Source organism: Parasteatoda tepidariorum, chromosome 8 (assembly GCF_043381705.1).
Source record: "Parasteatoda tepidariorum isolate YZ-2023 chromosome 8, CAS_Ptep_4.0, whole genome shotgun sequence".
In the NCBI taxonomy this organism is placed as follows: Eukaryota; Metazoa; Arthropoda; class Arachnida; order Araneae; family Theridiidae; genus Parasteatoda; species Parasteatoda tepidariorum.
In genome coordinates, this window is record NC_092211.1 from 80,331,334 (window position 1) to 80,357,043 (window position 25,710).

At 28.9% G+C, this 25,710-nt stretch overlaps 1 protein-coding gene across 1 annotated transcript; it reads left to right on the forward strand.

The window, feature by feature from the left end:
• LOC107451720 (Cytosolic non-specific dipeptidase 2) lies at positions 1 to 25,564 on the forward strand. Its single transcript, XM_016067908.3, has 12 exons — positions 1 to 495; positions 2,636 to 2,759; positions 4,507 to 4,677; positions 4,768 to 4,923; positions 7,295 to 7,449; positions 8,874 to 8,948; positions 10,328 to 10,472; positions 14,196 to 14,295; positions 15,308 to 15,479; positions 17,321 to 17,406; positions 20,534 to 20,700; positions 25,389 to 25,564. Exons 1-12 carry the CDS (start codon positions 479 to 481, stop codon positions 25,431 to 25,433), a joined length of 1,413 nt encoding a protein of 470 aa, XP_015923394.1. The 5' UTR covers positions 1 to 478; the 3' UTR covers positions 25,434 to 25,564.
• The last annotated feature ends 146 nt before the right edge of the window (positions 25,565 to 25,710 follow it).

Below are 25,710 nucleotides of genomic sequence, written 5' to 3' on the forward strand. Positions count from 1 at the left end.
GTTTGATTGAATCGAGAAGCAGCAAAAGATTGATTTTATCCTTGTTTTGATAGGCTATTTTGTTGATTTGGGAATTTAAGAATTAAAATGACAAATAATTCTGTGATATTTTTTTCCTTCTAAATAGACATTTATTGGTAGTTAATGTATTTTATATCAAAATATTAGTTGATTTGTTAATTTATTTCATTTAAAACAATAAGGAAAAAAATTATGTAAAGTTCTGATCAAGTTTGAAATGATCATCAGGATGCCGGCCTATCAACCAATCAAAGAGGGGATCGTCGGGGAGCATTAAGCATTCAGGAATTATTGTTTATTTGATGAACTTGTCATTGTCATGCCAGCCGGTGCGAAGGGGTCTAAATAATCAGCTGATCCGCTAAGAATTTCAGTTTCATTTCATATTTAGTAAGCTTAGCCAGAACAAGCTTTTTTCCTGAAAATATTTTGGAAAACTTGGAAGCTTGCGAAAAATATGGAACAAATCTTTAAGTAAGCAATATTAATGTTTTTTTGTTTGCATATAAGTGTTATTAAATCATAAAAAAATTAATTAATGTAAGAAATTTTTAGTATATTATGAGATTCATATTTTTTTTTTCTTTTGAAATTCATAATTTGATTCATTAAAGCAAGGAAAATAAATATTGCAATCTGGCTCTAATTCTCTTATGTTTTTCTAAATTTATATTAAAATGCTGTTTCTAGAGAATTAAAAGTTTTCTTGGGTCATCCCACACCCCTTTTTATAAGATACTACCTACAATTCTGAAATAAAACGATTTTATTTTTCTTTACTAATCAGGCACTAATTATCATTATATTTATTATTGCTGAAATGAAAAAACAAAAATAAGTAGAAACCCTGTGGCAGAATTTTTTCCAAATATCTGTCCGAGAAAGATATTAAGCTCATCTCTAACAGTAATAGCTTTCTGCAAGATATTTTTAATGTTACTACATATATGTTACTAATTTTAATTAACAAAAGCGCTGTGTTTACAAAAAAAAAAAAAAAAACTATAAATTTTTTAATTGAGCATGTAATAATGTTTTACTCCAATATGGGTGATATTCTCACATTTTGTTGGGAGGGGAGGAATTATTTTCTTCTTCACATTTTTTAAATAATCATCATAATGGGGATATTTCCGTATCCTGATATGTTACGCCAACTACAATCGCCAAGGTGACAAATTAATTTTAAACTTGCAAATTTTTATCCAAAAACGATTTAGATGTTTGCCTGGGGGCTACGAGTTATACCTTTCTAGTTGGTCCATTTCAGTGATGTGCTTTATAGTGTCTCGCGGGCCCCTACCGGAAGTTTCTAAGATTTGGCTATAGTTCTGCCACAGATCACGATACTGAAATCTCCCCATCATAATAAAAAAACATAATTAAAAATCATGAAATCTATAGCAATAATTACCCCCCCCCCAAAAAAAACCAGCGAAATCATGCAAAACGGACTCCTCAAATGTGTGTTTCTTTTCGAGATCAAGTTGTTGTAATAAGCAATAAATAATATCTCCTAAGAAATATCAAATTTAGAAACTGTGGAGAAATCATTAGCAATAACTGCCTAAAATTCGAAAAGAATTATTACCTTAAAAAGTAATTGAAAAAGTATTGCCAATAACTCAAGTGAACGACTCGAATTTTCCATATTGTTTGAAATATATCGGGATATTTAAAAACCGTATGAAAATCAATTTAAACAACTGCTGAAAATATAATCGAAACATTACATCGATTTATGGTACTATTAGGGTAAATTGAGCGAATAGTGATCCAAAAGTGATTATTTAAATGCACGATTCAAATCATACATAAATTTTACGTCAATTAGGTTAATTATACGAAGATTACGCTGTAAATTTCTGTAGATAAGAAAAGTAAAATTTTTTACTTTTTAAAAGAAAAATCTTTCTGCATGAACTCTAACGTTCTGCGACAATGGTGCCGTGTCGCTATGATTCTGCCACGGGGAGTAGAAGATGGGCTTAAAATTTTTTTAAAGATCTTTGTGAATTTTTTTTACATTATAAAATTTTTTATTTTAACATTCTGTTTTTCACAAGCATCACATAGTATTTTTAAATTATATTACTATATGGTACTTCGGGATTATACCGTCAACCATTTTCGCCAAACCTAAAAACTAGTGCCAAAGGTTCTGGCGAGTGTTGGTAGGTCAACTGGATTATCCCAAAGAGGAATGAGGCACTTTGGGATTATCCCGTCGACCATTTTGTTTGTGCTTTAAAAACTATCAAGGATTTTTGACCGCCGAAATTATTTATATAATAATATATATGATTATTATTAATAATATATAATTTGTTTATTATTATGATTTGATAAATTTGTTGTGTTTACAATGTTAATTTTATAAAAACTAGGGCCAAACCTAAAAACTAGCACCAAATGATTTGGCGAGCGTTGGCAGGTTGACAGGATAATCCCTAACTAACTCCTATAAAAATGCCTGTGTATTTGCCTGAAATTGTTTAAAGTGAATTTTTCTTTTGTAAATGGAATTGCACAAGTTTTTCATTTCTTTAATTTCTGATTTTGAGATTTATTTTTAAATACAATTTAATCATGAATATTAAATTCCTGTTTATAGATTTGTTGATGAACATCAGAAAGATTATATTAATGGATTGAAGGAAGCTGTAGCTATCAAAAGTGTGTCAGCATGGCCTGATTATCGTCCTGAAATAAACAAGATGCTGCAGTGGGCTGCCAAAGTAATCTATTATTTCTTCTACTTGGGGTGATTTCGTGTTGTGATCTGTGGCAGACTAATCGCTAAGTCTCTGCAACTAGAAACTAAGAAAAACATTACGGAACGAGACCAACTCGAAAGGTATAACTCTTAGCCACCCCTGGGTAAACCTCTAGCTTTTTTTTTTTTTTTTTTTTTTTTTTTTTTTTTTTTTTTTTTTTTTNTTTTTTTTAAATTCCCCGTTTAAAATTATTTAGGTATCTTAGGGATTGTAGTTTGTTTAGCAGATCACGATACTGAAATATCCCCTTCAACTTGATCTGTGTCATTAGAAAATAAAAATATATTAAAAAAATTCTTTAGTTTATTTAAATTTATTACTGAAAAATTGCGATTAGTCTATTGGTAAAAAAAATCCTTGAAAGTTTGTTACAAAATAAAATTTTAATAAAAATCTTTGACTGAAGTTGCATTTTTTTGCACGAAGTTGCTAGGTCAACCAAAATAATTATTTATGAAATAAAATTTTTTATAAGGATGTCTGATAGTGTCTTAGTAATATTTTCACCCTTTAAACAAATTTTTGAACTTCATTTTTGACTCTATTTTAGGGCTGCACAACCTTTTTGATTGAAGGGCCACTTTCACTGAAGGTTGACTAGCGAAGTTTTTCAAATTTACAAATTTATTACAAAATTTACATAAAAGATGACAAAAAGTATATAGAAATTTCTCTGCTCTACCTTGCAATCAATCTAATTGAGGCTGATTTCTGCTTTTCACAGCCCCACTTTCCATTTTACCTTCAGGCATCAAGAATTTGACAACAGCAGTTGGTTTTTCTATCAAGCTGAGAGCATTGTTTCAAGGCATTCAATTGGTGAACTCACCAATATTATAGATTTATGGTGACTTTATACGGAATTTTAAGTATAACATCGGCAGGTCTTGTTAAATTGTTGTTTAGCTAGAACACTTGTGTTCCAAATTTAAGCTTTTCTTTTTTTAAGAAAAAACTATTTTATAAAATATAAATTAAAATACTTTTAATAAATTCCGTCATTTTTGTACAAATTATGCCAGAAATAAGTTGCGACGAAAGGGTTGAAACTTAATTCAATCTTATTCAATAATTTGCTTGCAGAGAATTTTTAAATTCAGATTTGAGGTACACTTCATTTTATTCAAGTTTGTGGCTCCTTTACCTTTTATTGACAACAGCTAATGAGGTTCACTGATTTTTTTTACTTCATATAGTGATGTATTTTTTTATTTCCCTTCCATCTTTTGTTCACTGACATGCTTATGCAATGCATTTCCCCCTCATTAAACAAAGAGGAAATAAGATTAGTGTACCACTCCTTTTGATGACAACTTATCAGAAAACCACAAATTATTTCCAATGTACATAAAAAGTAAAGAATTCGCTTCCCCACCCCTTTTTTACCTAATGGTCAAGGTTATCAGAAACCTAATGGTCAAGAAATATAGAAGATTAATCCATACATATGTAGTGAAAAGATTCATCCACCTGTCCCTCTTCTTCAAGAATGACTTGAATATCCATATTTTTCTTCAGTTGTTCTGATTCAAAATGGTGGGGAAAATCAGCCAAGCAGAATTTTTCTGGATATTGGATAAAAGGTTCTGCACTGTATTACGATTATTAAAATATATTGTTTAATTTTAAAATTTCACCTGTATGGACTGATCTTGATTCTTTCGCCTAATCAATGATACTATAAAGATTTCTAATGTTATGCTTTTAGAAATTAGAAGAGGAAGGTGCTACTGTTACTCTAGTTGACATTGGTAAACAAACACTACCTGATGGAAAGATAATACCTCTGCCTCCTATTTTGTTAGGAACTTTAGGAAATGATCCATCTAAGAAAACAGTCTGTGTGTATGGGCATCTTGATGTTCAGCCAGCTTATAAGGTAAAATTTAATGTCTATTGAAGAAAAAAATCACTATCAACTTATTCACAGTATGTCATAAAAGTCAAATTTTATTTAATTTATCAATAGGAAGATGGCTGGAATACAGAACCTTTTGTACTGACAGAGAAAGATGGAAAGCTTTACGGTCGCGGATCGTCTGACGATAAAGGCCCAGTTTTAGGCTGGCTTTATGCAATAAATGCATACAGAAAGACTGGTAATGCTTTGCCTGTTAACTTGAAGGTAAGTATTATTAAATTTCATAGGGTCAAAATTGTACTGAAATTTCTCACTTTCACACTGCATTTGCATATCGCAAAGATAGCAACAACAAAAAAATTTAGTTGCACAAAAACCCATCAATTTAAAGTTAGTAAGAGTCTGGGACTAATGCCCAGAGGGACAGACTGTATTCAATGTTCCAACAAAACTAAACACTATTCTCGAGAATTTTAATTAATCTAAAATAAATTTACATATTTTGTTTTTAAAGTCACATCTTAAATACAATTATCTCTCTAAAATTTACTATGATTTTAAAATATGAGCTGGCTGCTAATTACAGTTAAAAAAAATTTTTTTTTAATAATGAATTTTTAAAAAATATAATTCACCCCATTTCTAAATATATTTTTTTCGATCAGTGTAATTTACTATATTACCATATTTTCCTCTTTTTCAACTTGGTAGAAAATGCATTCTTTTTAATTAGCTAACCCAATTATCATCTTACGTGACATCTCTCTCTCTATATATATTATTATCTCTTGCGTAATTAACATCTGCTCAAGAGTAAATTCTCTATCAAATATTTGACAATGGAGCAAAGCACCTGCTTTGTATCATTTTGATTATTTAGCTGCTTGTTTTGTTCATTCCTTTTCACTTCATTTATAATTCCATTTGTTGTTTTATTTTTCTGGAAAGTATCAGTAATAATATCTTTCCAGCTAAATAAAACAGTAATTAGTTTCTGTGAGTGTGGGAGCATTTCAAGACACTCAAATCAATTCACTTTTTTGAATGGAAATAAAGATTCTAATCTCTCTTTGTCATCTATTTTTTATTATTATTTTATTTTTTATATATTCATCTGAATCTTTTTTTATGGTTTCTTTATTGTGCTGTGCTTAAAATTCTGCCCCTTCAATTTTTTACTGAGTAATTCATTTTTGGACATCACATCAGCTACTAAAGCATTGTTACTTGTTTTTAAACTTTCTAAGCTTGTTTTTAAGCTTGCTAAGCATAATATCACAGCCAATAATTTAGAGAAAGGTTTAAAAATATGATTCATAATTTAGTATTATTTCTATACAAGACATTTTTACTATTCACTGGAAGAAGAAAAAAATTTAAATTCACAGGAAAAAAGAAATTTTGTTTAAGCAAATAGCATTAATGTCTGTGTTTGAGAAGACATCATGAAAATCATAAATTTGTTGATAACAAAAAAATTTAAAAATTTTCCTACTGTCGAAGTATGGGGTACAGCATATTACAAAGAGTCCGAAATTATGATAACTTTCAAAGTCACCTTCAAATTGCTAATATTGAGGATAAAATATTATCTATTTTAAAAGAGTTAAAAAAATAACTATCCTTCTGCTATTGTGACAAATTTGTTTTGAGGAAAATACATTTTTCAGTTTAAGCGAGCTTTGGGAAAGAGCAATATGGAAAATCTTTTTTTATATTTCTGGTATCAATATCAAAAAAAAGAGAGATTTTATAGTCTTTTTAAAATCTTGACCTTTTTTTATAACGAAAATTTTTACTGCTGACGCTGATCAAACTATCATTCTCCTTACATGAAAGAAAAAAATCTTTTGTTGTTTTTAGGAATTCTACCGCACTTTTCAAAAGAATGCACCCTTTTACATATCATTCATTCATCATGTAAAATATAAAGGCATATTTGAATATTATATAGGCAAATAATATGACTACAGCTTATATACTTGTCATTGTATTAAAATTGTATACAATACTCCTGACCCTTTGAATTTTAGACTGTATTAAATTAGAAACAAATAATAGTTTTTATGTAATTTCATAAAATAAAAAATTGCTGCACTACTCTCTATTTCTATAACATACTAGCTCCTAAAAATTAATCTTAGCTCTTAGAAATTTTAAATTTTTGTTGACTCCTCTTATCTATATAAAAATCTTATCCATATTTAGTCCGTTTAATGGATTTTGATATCGATTATATACGTGTAAAATGAAGCATTTCAGATATTCTTTTCTTTAAATTAAAATTAAGATTTTCTTTAACCTAAATTAAAGCACTGAACTGTCACTGTGAAGATCTGGGGTTCGATCTCCTATGGTGGCTCGAAGCCCCCCACCCAATTTCAGATCGATGGGTATCGGCTTGTCTGGTAAGTAAAGGTGGCCTGTGCGTAGTTATGACCACATTGCCTCTGTCATGCAGTTGGTTACGAAATTGTGTAGCCTTAACCTCCATGTTCCTCCTGATCCGAATGTAAGATTTCAGATATCCTTTTCTTTAAATTAAAAAAAAACATCAACATTCTTATACTGAAATAAGCGAATATTTATTGTATTGTAGGCACTATTATATACTTATATAGAATTTTTTTTATAGTTTTGCTTTGAAGGAATGGAAGAATCTGGCTCTGAAGGACTGGATGATCTTGTGTATGCGGAAAAAGATAAATTTTTTAAGGATGTTGACTACATTTGTATTTCAGATAATTATTGGCTGGGTAAAAGCAAGCCTTGCATCACTTATGGATTAAGGTAAATTATATTAATATCTGACTTTAATTTTCAATTAGTGTACTTTTTTTATTTTAAATTCAAATTTATGAATTTTTATTATATTATGTTTCTTGAATGATTTTATATTTAATTTTTTGTTGTTGAAATTTTTATCAATTGTTGCATATATTATGTAATAATCACACAAATCATAACATATATCCCCATTACTCACGTAAAATGGAACAGTATACTGTAAGGTTGCTATAACTTAAGTGTATAAAAATTTCTTGAAAATGAATTTGTAACTGGAAAAACTTGATACTTGACTTTCACAAAATAATGTAATAAAATAATTGCTGAAAATACTTAAACCAGCTAATTTAAAGATAAACAATGTTACATGTTTTATATCATTTAAATGGAAAAAATGTTCATTTGGGTCAGCTTGAAATTTTGGATTTTCTTTTAATATGCCTGTCTTAACTATTAATACAAAAAAAAAAATCATTACAAGGCAAAATATTGTAACTTTAATAAACTTTAATTTTTTTTTTTTTTTTTTTTTTTTTTTTTTTTTTTTTTTTTTTTTTTTTTTTAATAATTGCTTTTTATTAACAAAGTACATGCTACTGTACTTTGGATCTATTGCATTGATTTCGAAAATCTTTTTCCTGTTTTGTGCCTTTTGTTCTGATACATTTTTTTATGAGTAGACTTTTTGAAATTTTTATTTATTGATTCTTTTTATTTAAAAACAGATTTTCAAAATGTCAAAAAGGAAAAAAAAAACTAGCCCCAAAATTTTCTAATAGAGTAAGAATTATAAAAAGAGGTTATAACTTACTACTCTCATTGAATTATTTTCTAAGAAAAAACAATTCAAAGTTGATCATTTTAAAAAGAGAAATTTAGCAATAACCTACTCCCACTAAATATGCAATAATATGTGCCTATTCTAAGTAAATATGTCCAAAAACCTGATACAATATTTGAGCTAAAGCTAATTTTTCTAGTGATGAAATAAGCAAACAAGTTTTATAAAGAAAAAAATTAAAAGATTTTTACCTGATGGTTTTATAGAGTAAAAATCTTATCTATAATTCCTAAATGAACTCAAATGTTTAAGCATGAACTAACTTTTGAACTAAAAAATAAATGTCCTATAGATTTGAAAAAAATTAAAAATATCAGTGATGCATTTATTATACTCGTTGAAAAGAAATTTTCAAAGAATATTAATTTATTCTTTTTGTTCATCAACTATATGTTATAATTGATGGTCTAATTTATAACAACATTTTTATTTTTAGAACCAGTAAATATATTATTTTTGTTTCTGATTTTCCTTTTCACATTTTTCATGTAAATAGCAATTGTTGCATTTGTTGGGTTAAATAGTTGATAGTATTTATTATAATTGCTTATTTCAATTGATCTACATATTTTCTTTTATTTTTTAGGGGTGTATGCTATTTCTGCATTGAAGTTACATGCGCTTGTAAGGATTTGCACTCAGGTGTTTTTGGAGGGGCTGTGTAAGTAAAAAAAAGAGCTTTTTTTGAACTGAATGGTTTCATTATTTTTGATGGATTTCTTGACTTCTTTTGTTAGATTAACCTGTTTTTTAGAAAGTATAACCTATTTGCACCATAAAAGTTTCTTAATAGTGAATTTCCTGCTTTGTTGTCTTCAAGTCTTAATAATGAAATTGAAAGTTGAAGAACTTAACTTCTTTATTGTGTGGGGGCTTTGGGAAACTTGTGCTTTATTTTTTTATTTTTTTTACTTACTTAATTTTTTTTTATAGATAATTGTTTTTTCGCGATCAAAATATGTTTTCAAAATTAGAATTGCTTAAGAAGGTATGATCCCTAAATTTCATTTATTGAAAAAAAGAAAAATTTCAGTTAAAATTTTCTCATTTGCCTGATAAATTGTTCAAAACATTAACATTATTCAATAAAAATGATTTAAGTATTTAAAATTCTTTTAAGCACCATATGACACCAATTATGGCAGCCATATCTGTTTCTCAATTCCTTGTTCACTAATGCTGATTAAATTTTAACACATTGTTGTTGTTGTCTTGTCCAATAGTGCAAGGAAAATTAAACTTGCCCATAAGTATCTATAACAGCTTATATTGCACTACTCATGGAAGAGGGTTACCAGAGCCTCCTAGGAGGTTGGACTTCTGCCTGTTGGTCCGGGGAAGGTATTTTATTTCCCTTCTACCACCCAAAGGAAACCAATATTTTAACACAACATATTTTAAAAGATTTGCCTATATATAGCTGATTCATGATTGTCAGGTTATTGTACTACTGCCAAGTGAGGCAAAGAGAAAGAATAGAACAAAAATTATAACTGTTAATAATAAATTCATTAGCAATTGAAATAATATAGTGATAATTAGGGGGAAATGTTAATAACAGGGCACGTAGTGTTTTTAAAAAGTGCTTATTTTCGATTTTTAAAATCCCTTAAAGGAGATTTTTTCATTGGATGCTTTTAAAAAGTGCTTAAATTTCCCTTTTTCAAAATGAGATTTTTTTCTTTACTATGTTGATTTTTGCTTCAAATTATGCAAAAAGACACAGTTCACATTATTCTATTCAACATTTTCATAATTAATTCAACCCCAATCTATTTTGGCGTATTGTCAGTCTGTAGCGTGTGAAAACGTCGTTTGTTTTACATGATTCAAAATTTCATGATTTTTGAACCATCAATTGTCATGAAAACCATCAATTGTCAAAGAGTTTCCAACCCTGTCTAATTATGATATTTTTTTAAAGTGCTTAGAAATATTTTTTTAGTACTTGAAAAGTGCTTAAAAGGTTCTTATTTTTTGTTGAATAATTTGGCTACGCGCCCTGAATAATGATTAAATTAATCATTTATTTATTTTCAGACATGAAGCTATGAATGATTTAATTGCTCTGATGGGTTCGTTAACTGATGCTAGAGGAAATATATTAATTTCTGGAATAATGGATGATGTTGCACAGGTGACTCCGGAAGAAGAGAAACTTTATCAAAATATAGATTTTGATGTGGTAAGCTATGTCATAAAAATTTGTTCAAAAGTTTCAATTAATACCAATTTACAAAAATTTTTTTATTTTTTAAAAATTATTTTGTAGGAAATGTAAAAATGAAGTTTTGAATAGGTATAAAATTGTATTTTTATAGCCTAGTTTATTACTACCATAAGTTCTTATTTTATTCCATTCTGGCAGATAATGCTTGCAGAATTAAATGTAAAAAAAAAAGTTTTGGATAAGTATAAAATTATATTGATATAGCTTAGTTTATTACTATCATAAGTTTCTATTTTATTCCATTCTAACAGATAATGCATGTATAAGTAAATCGTGAAAAGAAGTAAATAAAATGTCACAAAATATTAAAAATTTGCCATTAATTATTATTCCGAATAATTTCTCTAAGAAATATTTTGTTATTCTGTTGTTTTTTTTCTCCCCTTTTATTCAAATTTTAATTGCATTACTCCCACAGGTCAGGGAGGATTGGGAAAATTGGATTGGATTATCAGGGAATTTTATTTTTACTCTTATAAGCAGGGAAAAGTTAAAAAATTTTCCAAGAAATTAGAATATTCCTACATTATACTTGGAAAATAACCAGTCTCAGAATTGTCCGTAACAGTAATCAGTTATTGAAATTGGAGTTAAATAATTCTGACATCTATTGCAATTATTTGTTGTAAAAATTTCACATTTTAGTGCAACGCCCACAATTTCGTCCTCATTTAATGATATTTTTTTGTTCACAAAATCTAACATTTGACATTGCAGATAAAAAATGTAAGTTTTCTGGTAAAAAAGTGCATAATATGGATAAAATATGGTCTGGATTTAAATTGAGGTATTCCTGATTTATCTGTAAAAGTCTGTGAATTTTTATTTCTGAAATTGAGTGAGAACTCTTTCATTGTTTTTTTTCCCTTCCTATTTTGTGTATGCATTTTCTTCAATAAAATTCTTAATTTGGAACTTGTACAGGTTTCTTTAAATTTACTTCATTTCTCTACTTTTTTGTTGATTAGTTGTCTTTTATAATAATTTGACCATCAGTTAATATTCTATTGTAAATTAATGAATTGACATGTATATCTTTTCAACAAAATTGAAAATGTAGTACACCATTTTATTTTTTATACATACCTTTTCATTGTATCAGCTGGGAGAAAAAGTAGGTTTAAAAATGAGATGTTAATTCAGGCTAGTTCCATCTATGATTTTATGAAACAAGAAATTTTGTAACCTAAAACAATCTTTATTGTAAATATTAAAATAAAATTAATTTTAGTACTTGCAAACCTTATTTTTTTAGCATATTCCAACTGCTATATTTCTTCTTCCTAGGCAATACAGCTGGTTACCGGCCAAGGCCATCTCAGTCAATTTACCCCATCTAAATCTATTTGGTGCTATATTTCTCCATCTTTTAACTCCCAAGTCCTTTAACCACTCTTCTACTCTATCTAACCACCTTGTTCTAGGTCTTCCTCTTTTTCTTTCTAGTGTTTGGGAGGTTATTTTCTTTAATAGGATTTTCATCACTATATCAAAATACATGTCCTAGCCACCTTATTTGAGAAACCTTGATCATTTTTACTATGTTAGGTTCTTTGTATTTTGATTGTAATTCATGGTTGTAACAAATTCTCCAGGTTCGGTTTCTTAATATTTTTCTCTCAAAAGTCATCAATATCTCTTTGTCTGCCTTGTTAATTGCTCAGCAATTATTGCCATATAAAACTATTGGTCTCACTACTGTCTTGTACAATTGTATTTTTGTTTTATAACTTAAGTATTTAGATTTGAACTGGTTTCTCAATCCATGATAGCATATTTTAGCCATGTTGGTTCTATTTTTGATGTTAATTTTTATGTTATTATTGTTTTACTATTGTGCCTAAATATTTAAATTGAGCCACTTGTTCAAACTCATACTCATTCATTTTCAGTGGTTGCGGATTTGTAATTCTGTTTGTTATTGCCATGCATTTAGTTTTTTGCCTCGTTGGCTGACAGTCCTATGTTTTTTGCTGTGGCCTCGTGTGAACAGAAAGCCTCTACTATAGCTGCTCTAGTTCTTACCATCATATCGATATTGTCTGCAAATGCTAGCAGTTGTACAAATTTTTAAAAAAAATTGTTTTCTGTGTTTGTTTACCAGAGTTTCTAATTGTTTTCTCTGGTACTATATTAAACAGGTGACATGACAGGGAGTCACCCTCTTTCAGTTGTTATTTAGTATAGGAAGCATCTGATACTTCTGATCCCAACTTTACTGTATATTTTATTCTATTAAGTGTCATTCTCATGATGTTGACCAATTTCTTGGGGATTCTTAACTCTGATATTGCTTGATACAATTTCTCTCTATTGATGCTATCTTAAGCTGTTCTAAAGGCAATAAAGAGATGAAAGGTATCTATATTATATTCTCTGGTCTTCTCAAATATTTGTCTCATCATCATCATAGTTGGCCAGATAGCCCAATGTGAGCCAATGCCTTCCTCTGAAGATTTCTCCATGACGACTTCCGATTTAACTAATGCTGTGTTAACTAATCTGTCATTGATCTGCCTTTTTTAAATCCACACTGGTATTTCCCAATTGCACTGCAAGTAAAAGTAACAAGTCGTTCTGCTGGGACGTTTGTCAATATTTTGTATGTGTTCAAAAGAGTAATTCCTCTATAGTTCTTACAGTCCAACCTGCCTCTTTTCTTGTGCATTGAACAGATGGAACCATCTTCCCATTCAATGTACATTTTTTCCATAGTCCATACACAGACTATAATGGTGTGTATTTCTTTGATGTGTTTAGGCTCCTTTACTTTCAGGAGTTTGGCATTGATGCCACCCTGTCTTGTCGAACTGTTGTTATTTAGTTTATTTATTGCTTTTTCAACTTCATCCAGGTAAGTTGGTTCTAGTTCCTTGTCTTGTGGGGTCCTAATTATATCTTCCTCTGTCCCTTCTAAAGTATCTTTTCCTTCAAGAGCCCTTTTGAAATGTTCTCTCCATCTCCTTAGTATTTCAGTATTATCATAAATAAGTGTTCCGTTTTCATCACGACTATATTTCTTCATTTCATTAAATTAAATGTGTATTTTTTGTGCATGAAAAATCTTAGTTGGGTCTCACATTGTAGGGAAATGTAATCTCAACTGCAACTATGCAGGGACTTTTATTTAATGCAATTTTTTCAAGTCTTCATTCTTGAACATAAAATATAATGAATTTTATAAGTTATTTTAAGTGTAAATTTTTATAGTCTTTTAACTTCCCTTGAATGAATTTTAAGTTTGCACAATATGTTAACCACCATAGTTGCGAACTTTTACGATTTTTAAAAAAAATAAATTTTTTTTTAGATTTTTTAATGTGGTAGTTGAAAAGCTGAGTAAAAGTATCAAAGTTATTAGCAATTTTGAAATTTTGCATGGCTTTTGCACATCTAAGGCATCTTATATATGTTTTTTATGTTGTGGTTAAAACAATTTTAAAATAAAATTTTCAAACAAAGATTTATTTATTAAAAATTTAAATCGATTACTGCTAGACATCATTTTTAAAAAATCATAAAAGTTCGCAGGTGTGGTTTACATGAATTATTCTAAAAACGAAAATTTATTTTTTAATTGAAATACTTTGAGGATTTTTGTATTTTCATGTGTTCTTATTATATATTTAAGTTGATAAATTATTTTATTCTATGTATTTATTTCATTTCTCTTTACAGGAAGAGTTTAGATGTGATGTAGGCTGTGAAAAAGTAGTTCGAGCAGACAAAAAGAAAACATTAATGAGAAGATGGCGATTCCCATCTTTATCATTGCATGGTAAATATAGAACTTCTAGTTTAAATTTTTTATTTTTTCCCCATTGATTAATACTGGAGCATTCAATCCACTTAATAGATTGGTGTAAGGCTTTTAAAATCTAAGGAACTCTCCAATGTAACTTTAGAAAAAAACTTACCACTGGGTTTTTTGCTTTACATGAAAAAGGAAATGCCGCATTGCATGGAAAATTGCATTAGAGAAAAAAGAAAAAACTTTCTAGCAGTAGCTCAGTTCTAATACAAGGGCATGAAATTTTAAATTTATTAGTCGGGCTTAAATTATTGCTTAATACTATTTTCATGAAAAGTATGAATAGTTTTTAACAGATGTAGTACAAAACTTTTTTTGGTTACCAAAATCATAAAAGAAATTCAAAAGGTGAAACATTTGCAAATTAATAATTACAGTAATAGTATTAACTAAAAATAATGTCACAATAGTTCCAATATCATACACATATTATTAGAAGTCATTTAAAAGAGAAAAATATTTGAAATGCTTCCATACTTTTAAGACTTCATGTTTGTTAACCACTGCCTTTTGGCACTAAAATTCAATTTGTCAATTGAGCCTTAGAGTCAAGCTCTGTTAATTCTGAGCAAATAAATTATTAAATATCTTTAAAGATTATGCATTTATGCTTTCTTCAGTCTATTGTGAGCAGTGAGCTCAGGAAATTGTGCTCTTTGGTAAATAACACAAAATGATATAATCTGCTACAAATTTTAAAGTCTCACTGAACACTTTTGACTGTAAAACTTTATCCAGCAAAACTTTTTCACTGTAAACTATGCAGCACTGTAAAACTTATCCATCAGAGTCGATATAAGTGAATTAGCCCCTGTTGATAATGCTTGAAAGGATGGAAATCTGGCCAGACCAGAACCTATGACCTTCTTTTGACTATTCTGCCCCTAAATTGACTGACTATTTCTGCCCTGAAACTGAATGTTAATAGTACAACAATAGTATAATCATTATATAAATATAAATTATATATTTTTTTCAGGGATTGAAGGAGCTTTTAGTGAAGCAGGAGCAAAAACAGTTATTCCTGGTAAAGTTATTGGAAAGTTTTCTATTCGAACTGTACCGAACCAAGATCCTAAAAAAATTGAACAGCAGGTTATAGATCACCTGCAAAAAGTACATGCTGCTCGAAAAACTCCCAACAAACTTAAGTGAGTTAATAAATTTTTTGAAATTAGCACTTAAGTTAAATGAAATAGAAAATATAAAAATTTCAAAAGCTATTTTTTTTCAAGTTGACTAAAAAATTGAAACCTGTTAACAAAAGATAGAGTGCATCAATTTTAAAAGGTGTGGGAGATTATTATTATTTTTTTTTTTTTGAGGTGAGGAAAGAAGTTTTTACAAAAATGATACACCCTGCGATTTTTATTCTGGGTCTTATAACAATGAAATATCTTTTTTAGTCTACTATAAAGCATAGTTTTTGAATGAAATATTTTTTTTGTCAATTTTGTTTCTAGTTTTGTCGAACTGCTTTTTTTTTTTTTTGTCAGTAAGTGCTCAAAATTTTGATTAATCATAAATTTTGCTTGTGTTATTTAGGAAACAATTTTTTGTATTGAAATGTAATCAGGTTCAGAGCTTTAAATAAAATTTAAACACCTTATCTTGCTGGGAACTGGTAAGAATTTTAAACTCCGATAAAATCTATTTAGCTTCATAAATTTTGCCTCGAGTGGCCAAGAAACAATTAAAACATATAATGTCATTGGGCATAGAACTCCAGTTAAAATTTTCATTAAAAATATATTTCATTTGTGTATAATATGGTGATGAGTTGTGCTTGTTGCAGTCAGGTAACAAATGAAACTTATAGTGCCATTTGCACAGTGCTTAAGAATGTGAGTATTCGAGCTTGTGATAAAGTAGTTGAAATTTCAAAAATTTTTCTTTGACAATGATTATTTTTAGTAGTGAAAATAATAGAAATTTGTATATTTATCATCAAGCACAAAAGTCCAGATGAAATTTTGGAACTCTAGTTAATTGGAATTTTGATGACAGGGAAATTCTATTTGGCAGCAAAATAACAATAAATACTGCTTATAACCATCAAGAAACAACTGAAATTTTCATTTTCTTCTGGCAAAGCTCTATTTGGATCTGAAACCATAACTATTCTGTAAGTGGTTAAAGTTTTTACTTTCTCAAACTCAAAAACTAATGCTATTAATGGCTAGTAAATAAAAGAATGTTTTTTTTATTGAATTTTAATTTATGGAAATTTAGTCTCATACTTATTTGTTATTCAAATTGAACTAAATTGTTACAGTTTTTAGACACAGACCTAAATTTCTATATAATTGATAAGTAAAATTAAGGCCCATTTATTTTCTATGTAAGGAATATTTTAAATAAATTATGTATCAAATATAACTACGATAAAAATGGTTTCAAGATAGTTTAGTGGTTAAGAAGCATGTAAAAGAATTTATTAAATATTTTAAAAAGTACATCTAGTAAATCCATATCTTGAATGTGAAGACTTTTACTCACTGGTTGTTGATTTATATTGATGAAATTAAATAATTTTAATATTTTTAAAATAAAGTTTGCGTCTTTTATCTTGGTAATTTTTTTTCTTTCAAATTTGTTATGCATATATTTTAGGTTTAATTTTTGGTTTCTGGTATTCATGTTTTGAAATCATATATAATTATAATGCTTTCATCTATTCTTTGTCTTAATTTCAAATTTCCAACGTAATTTCAAATTTCATGCACATTATAGATGTTTTTCTTTTACATATATAATAGCTAAATTAATCTTTAAAAAAATAGTAAGAAATATAAAAAATAATTGTTTCTTAATTGATTGCCCAAATTACTATGATTTTAATAGTCATTCCTTTATCTTTTTTAAGGACTGTGTTCTTCTGTATTTATTAAAGAAAAACAAGTTTAAAAAATTAACGGATTAATTATTAATCTCTGCTACAATATTGACAAGTTGGAATTCTTGTTCTAAGTAGTTTATTTTATCAATTTAGAGTCTATATGCTGCAAGGAAGTAAAGCCTGGATGAGTGACCCAGATCATCCACATTATGTAGCTGGAAGAAATGCTATGAAGAAAGGTAAAAAAAATTATAAGAAAATGAACGTCCTATTACCGAAGCAGTGCTGGTTGTGTTAAAAAATTCTCAGTTTTAATTATTGTTGTTAAATAAATTCTACAAGTTGTTTTAAGATAAATTGTTCATGGTGCGTAGCATTTTTAAAAAGTGCTTAAAGGCTCTTATTTACGATTTTTAAAAGCCTTTAAAGGTGCTTTTTTCAGTGGAGATTTTTTTCTTTACCATGTTGATTTTCGCCACGTATTATGCAAAAGTGTGCTTTTTACATTGTTCTATTCAACATTTTTGCAATTCATTCAACAACAATCCATTTCGACTTACCGTCAATCCATAGCGTATGAAAGCGCCAATCATTTTATATATTTGATGAAATACTTGCAAGTCTGCATGTGCGTCTACTGAGCTGGGTTCGGTGAGATTATTGCACTCTAATGTGCAACTATGCTGCATTTCGCAAGATACTCTCAATTTCAGGCCTCATTTTCCACCCTCTGATATCGAACCAAAAAATCTCTTGATCGTTTTATAATGGCTAATGTAGTCAAGAAAAGAGTTCTTTGTCAGAAACTTGTTATTTTATCGTAATCATGTAAAGTCTTTGAAAATTATTTTGCATATTGTTAATGTACTTGGTGCTTAAAAATATTTTTGAGTGCTTAAAAAGTGGTTATTTTTGTTGAAAGATTTGGCTACGCACCCCGTTGTTTTACATTAAGGTTGTATAGATCTGCAGTTCCTAATTTTTTTTTACTCTGGAACCTTAAATGATCTCCCTTCTTCTAACAGAGCCTTGAATTCATAAATAAAGTTCATTAGAAATTGTGAACATAATAACCTAGCTTACAACTAACTATTTCAATAGGACTACTAATTATTTTGAAAATAGCTAATTTGAAAAGAGGAAATTTTTTCTTCTCTTTATGATTAATAGTTTTATAATTAGAATTTTCGTCAGACAATTGAAATTGCAATGCTGGAGCAGTATCTTGTCTAGTTCTGAATTAGTTTTTAGTGTATGCATAAGCTGAAAATGAATAGAATCTATTATGGTTTTCATTAAACTGAAATTGAAAATGTATTATAAACATTAAGAATGGATATCAGGACATTTCTATATTGTTGAGTTTAGTTATTTCATTGTGAAATTGGAAAGTTCGATGAGAAATATTATCGAAACTTATTATAAATGCGCGAAAATGTATTATAAACATTAAAAAAGTTAAGAATTGGAAATACTATACAACAAAAGAATGAATGAGAAATATTATTGCAATTTATTATAAATGTATATTCTTTTCATAATTTATTCAATGCATTGTTATTTGAATTTAAAAAAAATTTTAACTTTGCTGTTTTTCCTCCTGACATTTTGCTTAAATATTGACTTTATAATAAATAAATAATGAATAGTAACTAATGTATTGAATAAATAATGGATAATTGTTTAGACATAATTACAGGTTTCCAAAATCATAAAATGCTTATAAGAAAAGTCCTGATTCTTGGAACCCCTTTGAGCTTTCCTGCGTAACCTTTTCTTTGGGAACCCCTGGTATAGATTACTATAGAATTTTAATTAGATTTCTATTAAAGATACTATAGATCTCTGTTTATTCCTGAAGATTTCAGTTCTGGCTCCAAGGATAATGAAAATTGTTTCAATTTTTTTAGTGGTTCCTTATTTTAAAGTATGCTACTTACATTGTAAATGATCCTTTAATTTTTTTTAAAACATGTGACAAAAGACCCTTAATTTTTACAGATTTTATTTTATTGCAGTTAAATATTATTTTATAAATTTTTTTGAATAAATTGTTCTACCCTTGTTCACTATAGAATTGCCAACCACTAGAGATTTTCTGTTACTTTTATGGATTTCAGTTCTGACTATAAATATAATGCAAACTGCAATGTTAAATATCCCAATTTCAAATTATGGCCTTTTATTTTAGGGTATACTATTTCCTATTTTTAAATAATATTACATAAGTTGCTTTGAGATAAATTGTTTCACTGTTATTTATTATAATATTGCTGCTTCAATATAATTTTTTTTTCAAAGGAAACAAGGAAAAAGAAACAACAGGAGTTCTGACACAAAAATAATGAAAACTCTTAAAAAAAAGTTTATTACCTCATTATTCTTAGTTTAGGGAAATTGTTACCATTTTATAAATTATCTCTTTTTTTTAATATATAATATTAAGTTATTCATGTATAGGCTTTCGTTATTTGTTTGATAAATTCATGGAGCAAGCTTGGAACATACTTTTTGATACATATTGTTTTATTGCATCAATATTCTTTTTAATTATCTTATTGCAATCAAATGTACTGAAGTTTAATTAGAGAAAAATGTAACTTGTGGAATAGCCAATGCTGCTACCAGAAGTATTTAAAATAAATAAATAATAACCACCATTATGAAAGAAATAAGGAAAAAAAAATAGAAAAATGGCTCTACAACTATATGAAATAGCTTCACTACAAGCCCACATACTTGTATCATTCTTTTAAAAATGCATTTTCTAATAATCTGTATAAAAAATAATTTGATATGAAACATTTTTTAATTTTTTATTTTCTTACAAATATGTATTTAATTCATATTTATTACAGTTATTAGATGTTTAAATTTTCATGACTTATTTTAATGCACAGTAGATGTGCAGCTGTTTTGGGCAGCCACAAAACAGGGAAAACAAAATTTTAATCAATCTAGAAAAAATCTGAAAATTTAAATGCCCAAAAGTCAGGGGAAGTGAATTAATTTGAATTTGGAGTACCTTAAGGTCCATTTTTTTTTCTTTTTGAGAAAAAAAAATTTAGAAAAATTTATTTTCAATTCTTAATTTTAAGTATAAGTGCTTATAATATCTTTTATATATACGAATAAGATATGATTTAAAAATTTATAATTAAATTTACACCCTTCATTATGAAAATCTAGCAAAAGTCTTGGAATTATTTGATCTGAATATATGTGCCACCCTGATTTTATACCATAGTCTGGGAAATAATTGAAAATAGTGAAGAATATGTTACATAAAATTTTTAATGAAATCGTCAGATTACTTTTTGAGACACTATCGATAGTTTTAGTTTATTAAAATAAAGTATTTTTCAGTGTTTAACGTTGAGCCAGATTTGATAAGAGAAGGTGGAAGCATTCCAGTTACTCTTACCTTTCAAGAGGCCACTGGCAAAAATGTGATGCTATTGAGTCTTGGAGCATGTGATGATGGGGCTCACTCACAAAATGAAAAAATGGATATTTACAATTATATCAATGGGGTGAGTTAATTTTTCAATATAGATTTGTTTAGATTTTAAGTAATGATATAATTAGTTTAGTTACAACTCGATATTCTAAAGACGTTATATCAAGCAAAGCTATATGTAGATATATTTCTTTACAGAAAACACAGCTACAGTAAAAATTTGAAACAGTGAAAAAATAGATTTAAATTTCAATTTCTGATTGTTATATATACTTTTAATTCATGATGCACAAATTATGCTTTATTGAAATTCATATATAATACAAAGATTAACATTGAGTATTTCAGTATTGTGCAAAAGTAATTGGTCCATTAATCATTTTAAAATCTTCATTTAATTCATAATTTGTGTCCCCCATGGCTACATTTAATTATTTCATAGTTTGCTTCTGTTACACTCCTTTTACAGTATAATCCTTTTATTTAACAGTGGTGATTGTATTCCGTGTGTACCCCACAATTCTGAGTTTTTCGTATCATCCTTCCTTGTCTAAAAACTAGGAGAGGAACATGCGAATTTTGCAAAATTCTACGTGTCTCACCACCATTGCAGCAGACTTAAAGAAATTAAAGACTTATAATATATTTCACGGAGTTCCTCTATCTGAAATATAGATTTTGAAAGTTTGCTAAATCCCGTTAATGAGACGTTTGCGTACATACGATTCTTCTACCAATCTACAGAGATCCACCTATTCGATTCTTTTGGTTTGAAGGATTTTCGCCGTTTTGAATATTTGGAACTGTGCCAGAATGCTTCTAATATCGCGATTCATATTCACATGATTTTAATATCAAACAGCGATTTTCGTATTTACCTGATTTAAAAGTTACACATTTCCATTCATATTCATGCGATTTAAAAATCCAATATCGCGTTTGCTTATTTTTAAAATCAATATTGCGATTTGTATTCGGGCGAGTTTTAAATCCAAAGTCGTGATTTGTATACCCGTAGTTTTAAAATCTAATATTACAATTCCTATTTGTGCAATTTAAATATAATGCATCAAGATTCGTATTCACACAATTTTAAAATCTAATATTTCAATTCTTAAGAGCTAAGCTTTTTCTTAAAATACTTACTATAAAGTTAGAGTAAATATCAGTATAATGATACTTTATTAAGTTAAGTCATAAAATTTTTGATGTAAATTTTAAGTAAAAAATTTAAAAAAGACAAAAAATTTAAGATAAAATTGACCTTTATTCTATTATTTTTGCTTAAATATAGTATATATAAGTACATGTAACAAAAGTCTGTTATATAATGACAATTCATAATGGCAGGAAAAAATGTCCTTCTTTATAGCAAGCTTATCGATCTAAGTAAATACACACACTTAATGTTAATTAGCAATAAAAAGTATGTAAATATGAAATGTTTTAGACATATTTACTTCTTTACTTTTGAAAATTTTTAGTTTTAAAATGGCTACTTAGAGCTGCTTTTGCCTGCCAGTTGATGATTAAATTATGTAGCTCTCTAATTTATAAAAGACAGAAATTTTTGAGCCACAAGTTTCCAAACCATAACTAGTTTTTTACAAGAAGGAAATGAAGTGTGATACCTGTCGACATCATTGATAACAGTGCATGTTGATTTTAATAGTATGTTGTCCAGAAGGAAAATGAAGGTGGATGATAGATATGTGAGCAACAAATGGTACAGTTTGATGTACGTTACGGAGTTTCTAAGAATAGTGGAAGAACTTTTTGTTTGTTAGGAAAATAACATAGTCAGTAGTTGTCCATAAATTGCTCATACAAGAAGTAAACGATTTAAAGTCTTTCCTTTTCTGCATAATAAATAAATAAAAATGTCTTCAATTTTAATCTCTTTCATATAATATTGCTCACTTTAACAGCAGGACAGGAAGTATTTTCCCAAGAAAATACTTCCTGTGCTTCGTGCTAGTAGAAAATACTACTAGTAAACTTCTTTTAATATACTGCACTTGTTATATCAAGCTTTTACTATATATTTATAAGCACACCGAACAAAAAATTAGTCACCCTTAGAGAAATCACGAAAATCATCATTTAATCGCGTATAACACCGCCTCTGGATTCGATAACGGCCTGAATTCGGTTAGGAAGTGAGTCCACAAGGTTTTGCAGGTACGTTGAATCTAGTATAAACCACTTGTTGAGGATTTGATCACGCAAATCCCCCAAATTAGGAGGATGCTGATTTCAGTGTTTGACCTGTTGTTCCAACATATCCCGCATATATTCAATGGGGTGCAAGTCAGGTGATTTTGCAGGCCAGTCGAGATGTAATTGAGTATCTGAGTGTTCGTAAAACCAGTCACAGATTCTTCCAGACAGATGAACTTTGTTTAGTTATCTTGAAGCATAGGGGCATCGATAACACACATTTTATGAAAATATTGATTGAAAGGCAACATCTAATCATCCAGAATGTTCAAATAAACATGTTGGTTCATGTTAGTGGGCACCTCAGTGAGGGGACTCAATCCGTAGTAAGGAAAACACCCCTAAAACGTGACAAACTCACCCTTGGCCTACACCTGACCTTGCACACAGTTAGGATGAAATGCTTCATCTATTCTTCGTAGCACTTGTCAACATGCGTCTTTTGAATAAAGGCAAAAACATGATTCGTCTGACCATATTACATTTCGCCAGTCTGCAACTGGCCATGTTCGGTGACTTCTAGCCCACTGAAGTCGTGCAGCTTTATGTGCCTGTGTTAGAAATGACCCTTTATGAGATGTTCGGCTCCAAATGTTCATTGCATGCAGCTCCCGTCGCAATGTTCTCTCACTAACAGGTTGGGATGGACCTTCATTTATAAACTGAAGCAATTCCTGTCGGGTTTGGAAGCGATTTTGAATGACAAGTAGTGAAATACGTCTCCGGTCCCTTTCATGCAGGATCTTTTTCCGACCACAATTCTGATGTCGTCTTTTGTGACCACGTGTATTACACTACTGCTTGTAGACACGTTGAACAGTCCGCATCGAAGCACCAACAAATCCAGCAACTTCATTCACCGTTTGACCATGAGTACGGCCAAACACAATTGCCCCTATTTGCCACTCTGTCTCATCTTTACTCTTACCCATATTTATACAAAATTTTCGTTTCAAACAAATATATCTCACTGATGGCTACTTGCCTTTGATCACGGTGAAGCAGTGAGCCTGCAGTTGAACACGTCACTTGACCACCGCGTCATTTAGCAAAACTTAACGATTCATCAATGCTTGCGCACTAGGGTGACTAATTTTTTGTCCGGTGACCTTATATATATATATATAATATATATATTTATATATATACAGTGTAACGTCCCTTTCCCGGAAGGGTCGATTTTCCTGACACTTTTTAATAATCAAAATAAACAAACCATCCATCTTCCCCTTTCCTTAAAAAAAAAAAAGAAGTCTTTGACACTTTCTCTCTTTTTCTAGCTTGCACTGAACCCCTGATTTACGCATCAAACCCATAAATCACCAGAAAGGGGAAGTGAAGATCTACCCCAAGACCATTGAGTGACCGTTAGTGACGCTCCTCCCTTGGAATGTAGGAAAAAAGGGAGATTTGTTTTCAAAAGACCGCAAATGAGGGCATTTCCTGGAACCTTTTTATTGAAAGAAGAAATACTGTGGAAAAGGGTAAAGGGGGCAAGCGTTAAGGTGGTACACGTCCTTGAGAAACAAAACATTCGTTCTTCCCCATACCATGTAATATTTAGGAGGCAGGGGGAAAAAGGGGGTAACATTCTTTCGTTAGCAGATTCTTTCAGTCGTAGAAGAAAAAATAAAGAGAACCCGATCAGTATGCCCCGCCTTTATGCTTGATTAATAGCCAATGATTGGAGAGAAAACAATAGTTTGTTACTTCCCCACCCTCAACTTAAATGATCTCCTCTTTACACTTATTTTCTTTCACAAATAAGGAGGAAATGAATTTTTCTCCTCCACCTACCCACCTTAATGAATGACGGGAATTTCCCTTTCTTGCTTGAATCATTCTAGTTAAAAATGGCGGATTATTATTTTCATATGTCAATTTTTTTTCGTTTTCTATATTTTAAGCAATAATATTTTTTTTCTAATATTTCATATTTTATTGATTAGATATTCTAATACTAAAACATTATTCCCCTTAAAAATAATGTTTATTTATTTTTTGCTTCTTAGATTTAGATCATTTTAAGCTTTGTTCCAGAATGACATGAATTTCCCCTTCCTGCTTGAATCGTTCTAGTTCAAAATGGCGGATTAATATTTGCATAACTGTTAAATTTTTTTCGTTTTCCATATTTTCAGCAATAATATTTTTTTCCTAATATTTTATATTTGATCGATTAGATATTCTAATGCTAAAACATTATTCCCCTTAAAAATAATGTTTATTTATTTTTGCTTCTTGGATTCAGATAATTTATTAAATCATTTTAAGCTTTGTTTACCTTGGGGGTCTATTATACGGAAAAATCTATTATACAGACTTCTGGAAGTCCCACCGATTCCGGATACGCGACTTTACACTGTATATATATATATTAAATCAAGGGAAAATGGCCTTACTAGAAATGCAGACAAAATTCTAAGAACTTGACGAAAATACTGATCTTTTATTTTAATTCAGAATGTTAGAATTTTATTCATATGAAATCTTAGTTTGTTTTATGAACAAAAATAATTTCTAACTGTTTTCATTTTTCAGATTAAAGTGCTGGCTGCTTATATACAAGAAGTATCTCAGATATAGGAGAAAATATTCAAATACTTAGTTTTAAAATACTTTATTTTTCTTAATTTTACAAATCCTTTTGTCATGAAATTATTTTTAAAGTATTTTTATACCTAAAAATACAAATAAAATTATTTATTATGGGCAAATCTATATATTCATTATTTTCACTTGGTACAAATGAAAAACATAATCAAAGTTTATATTAAAATTAATAGAGTGAAATATTCTACAAGAGATTATTCTATTAAAAATTTTAATTTAATTTTTTAAACATAATTTTCCAAACTATCAT

What these genes read in the sequence shown, in the direction of transcription:
- LOC107451720 (XM_016067908.3), top strand. An exon ending in TGCTGCAGTGGGCTGCCAAA is followed by an intron (nt 2,760 to 4,506) that starts GTAATCTATTAT and finishes TTATGCTTTTAG; the next exon opens with AAATTAGAAGAGGAAGGTGC. An exon ending in TGCATCACTTATGGATTAAG is followed by an intron (nt 7,450 to 8,873) that starts GTAAATTATATT and finishes TTTATTTTTTAG; the next exon opens with GGGTGTATGCTATTTCTGCA.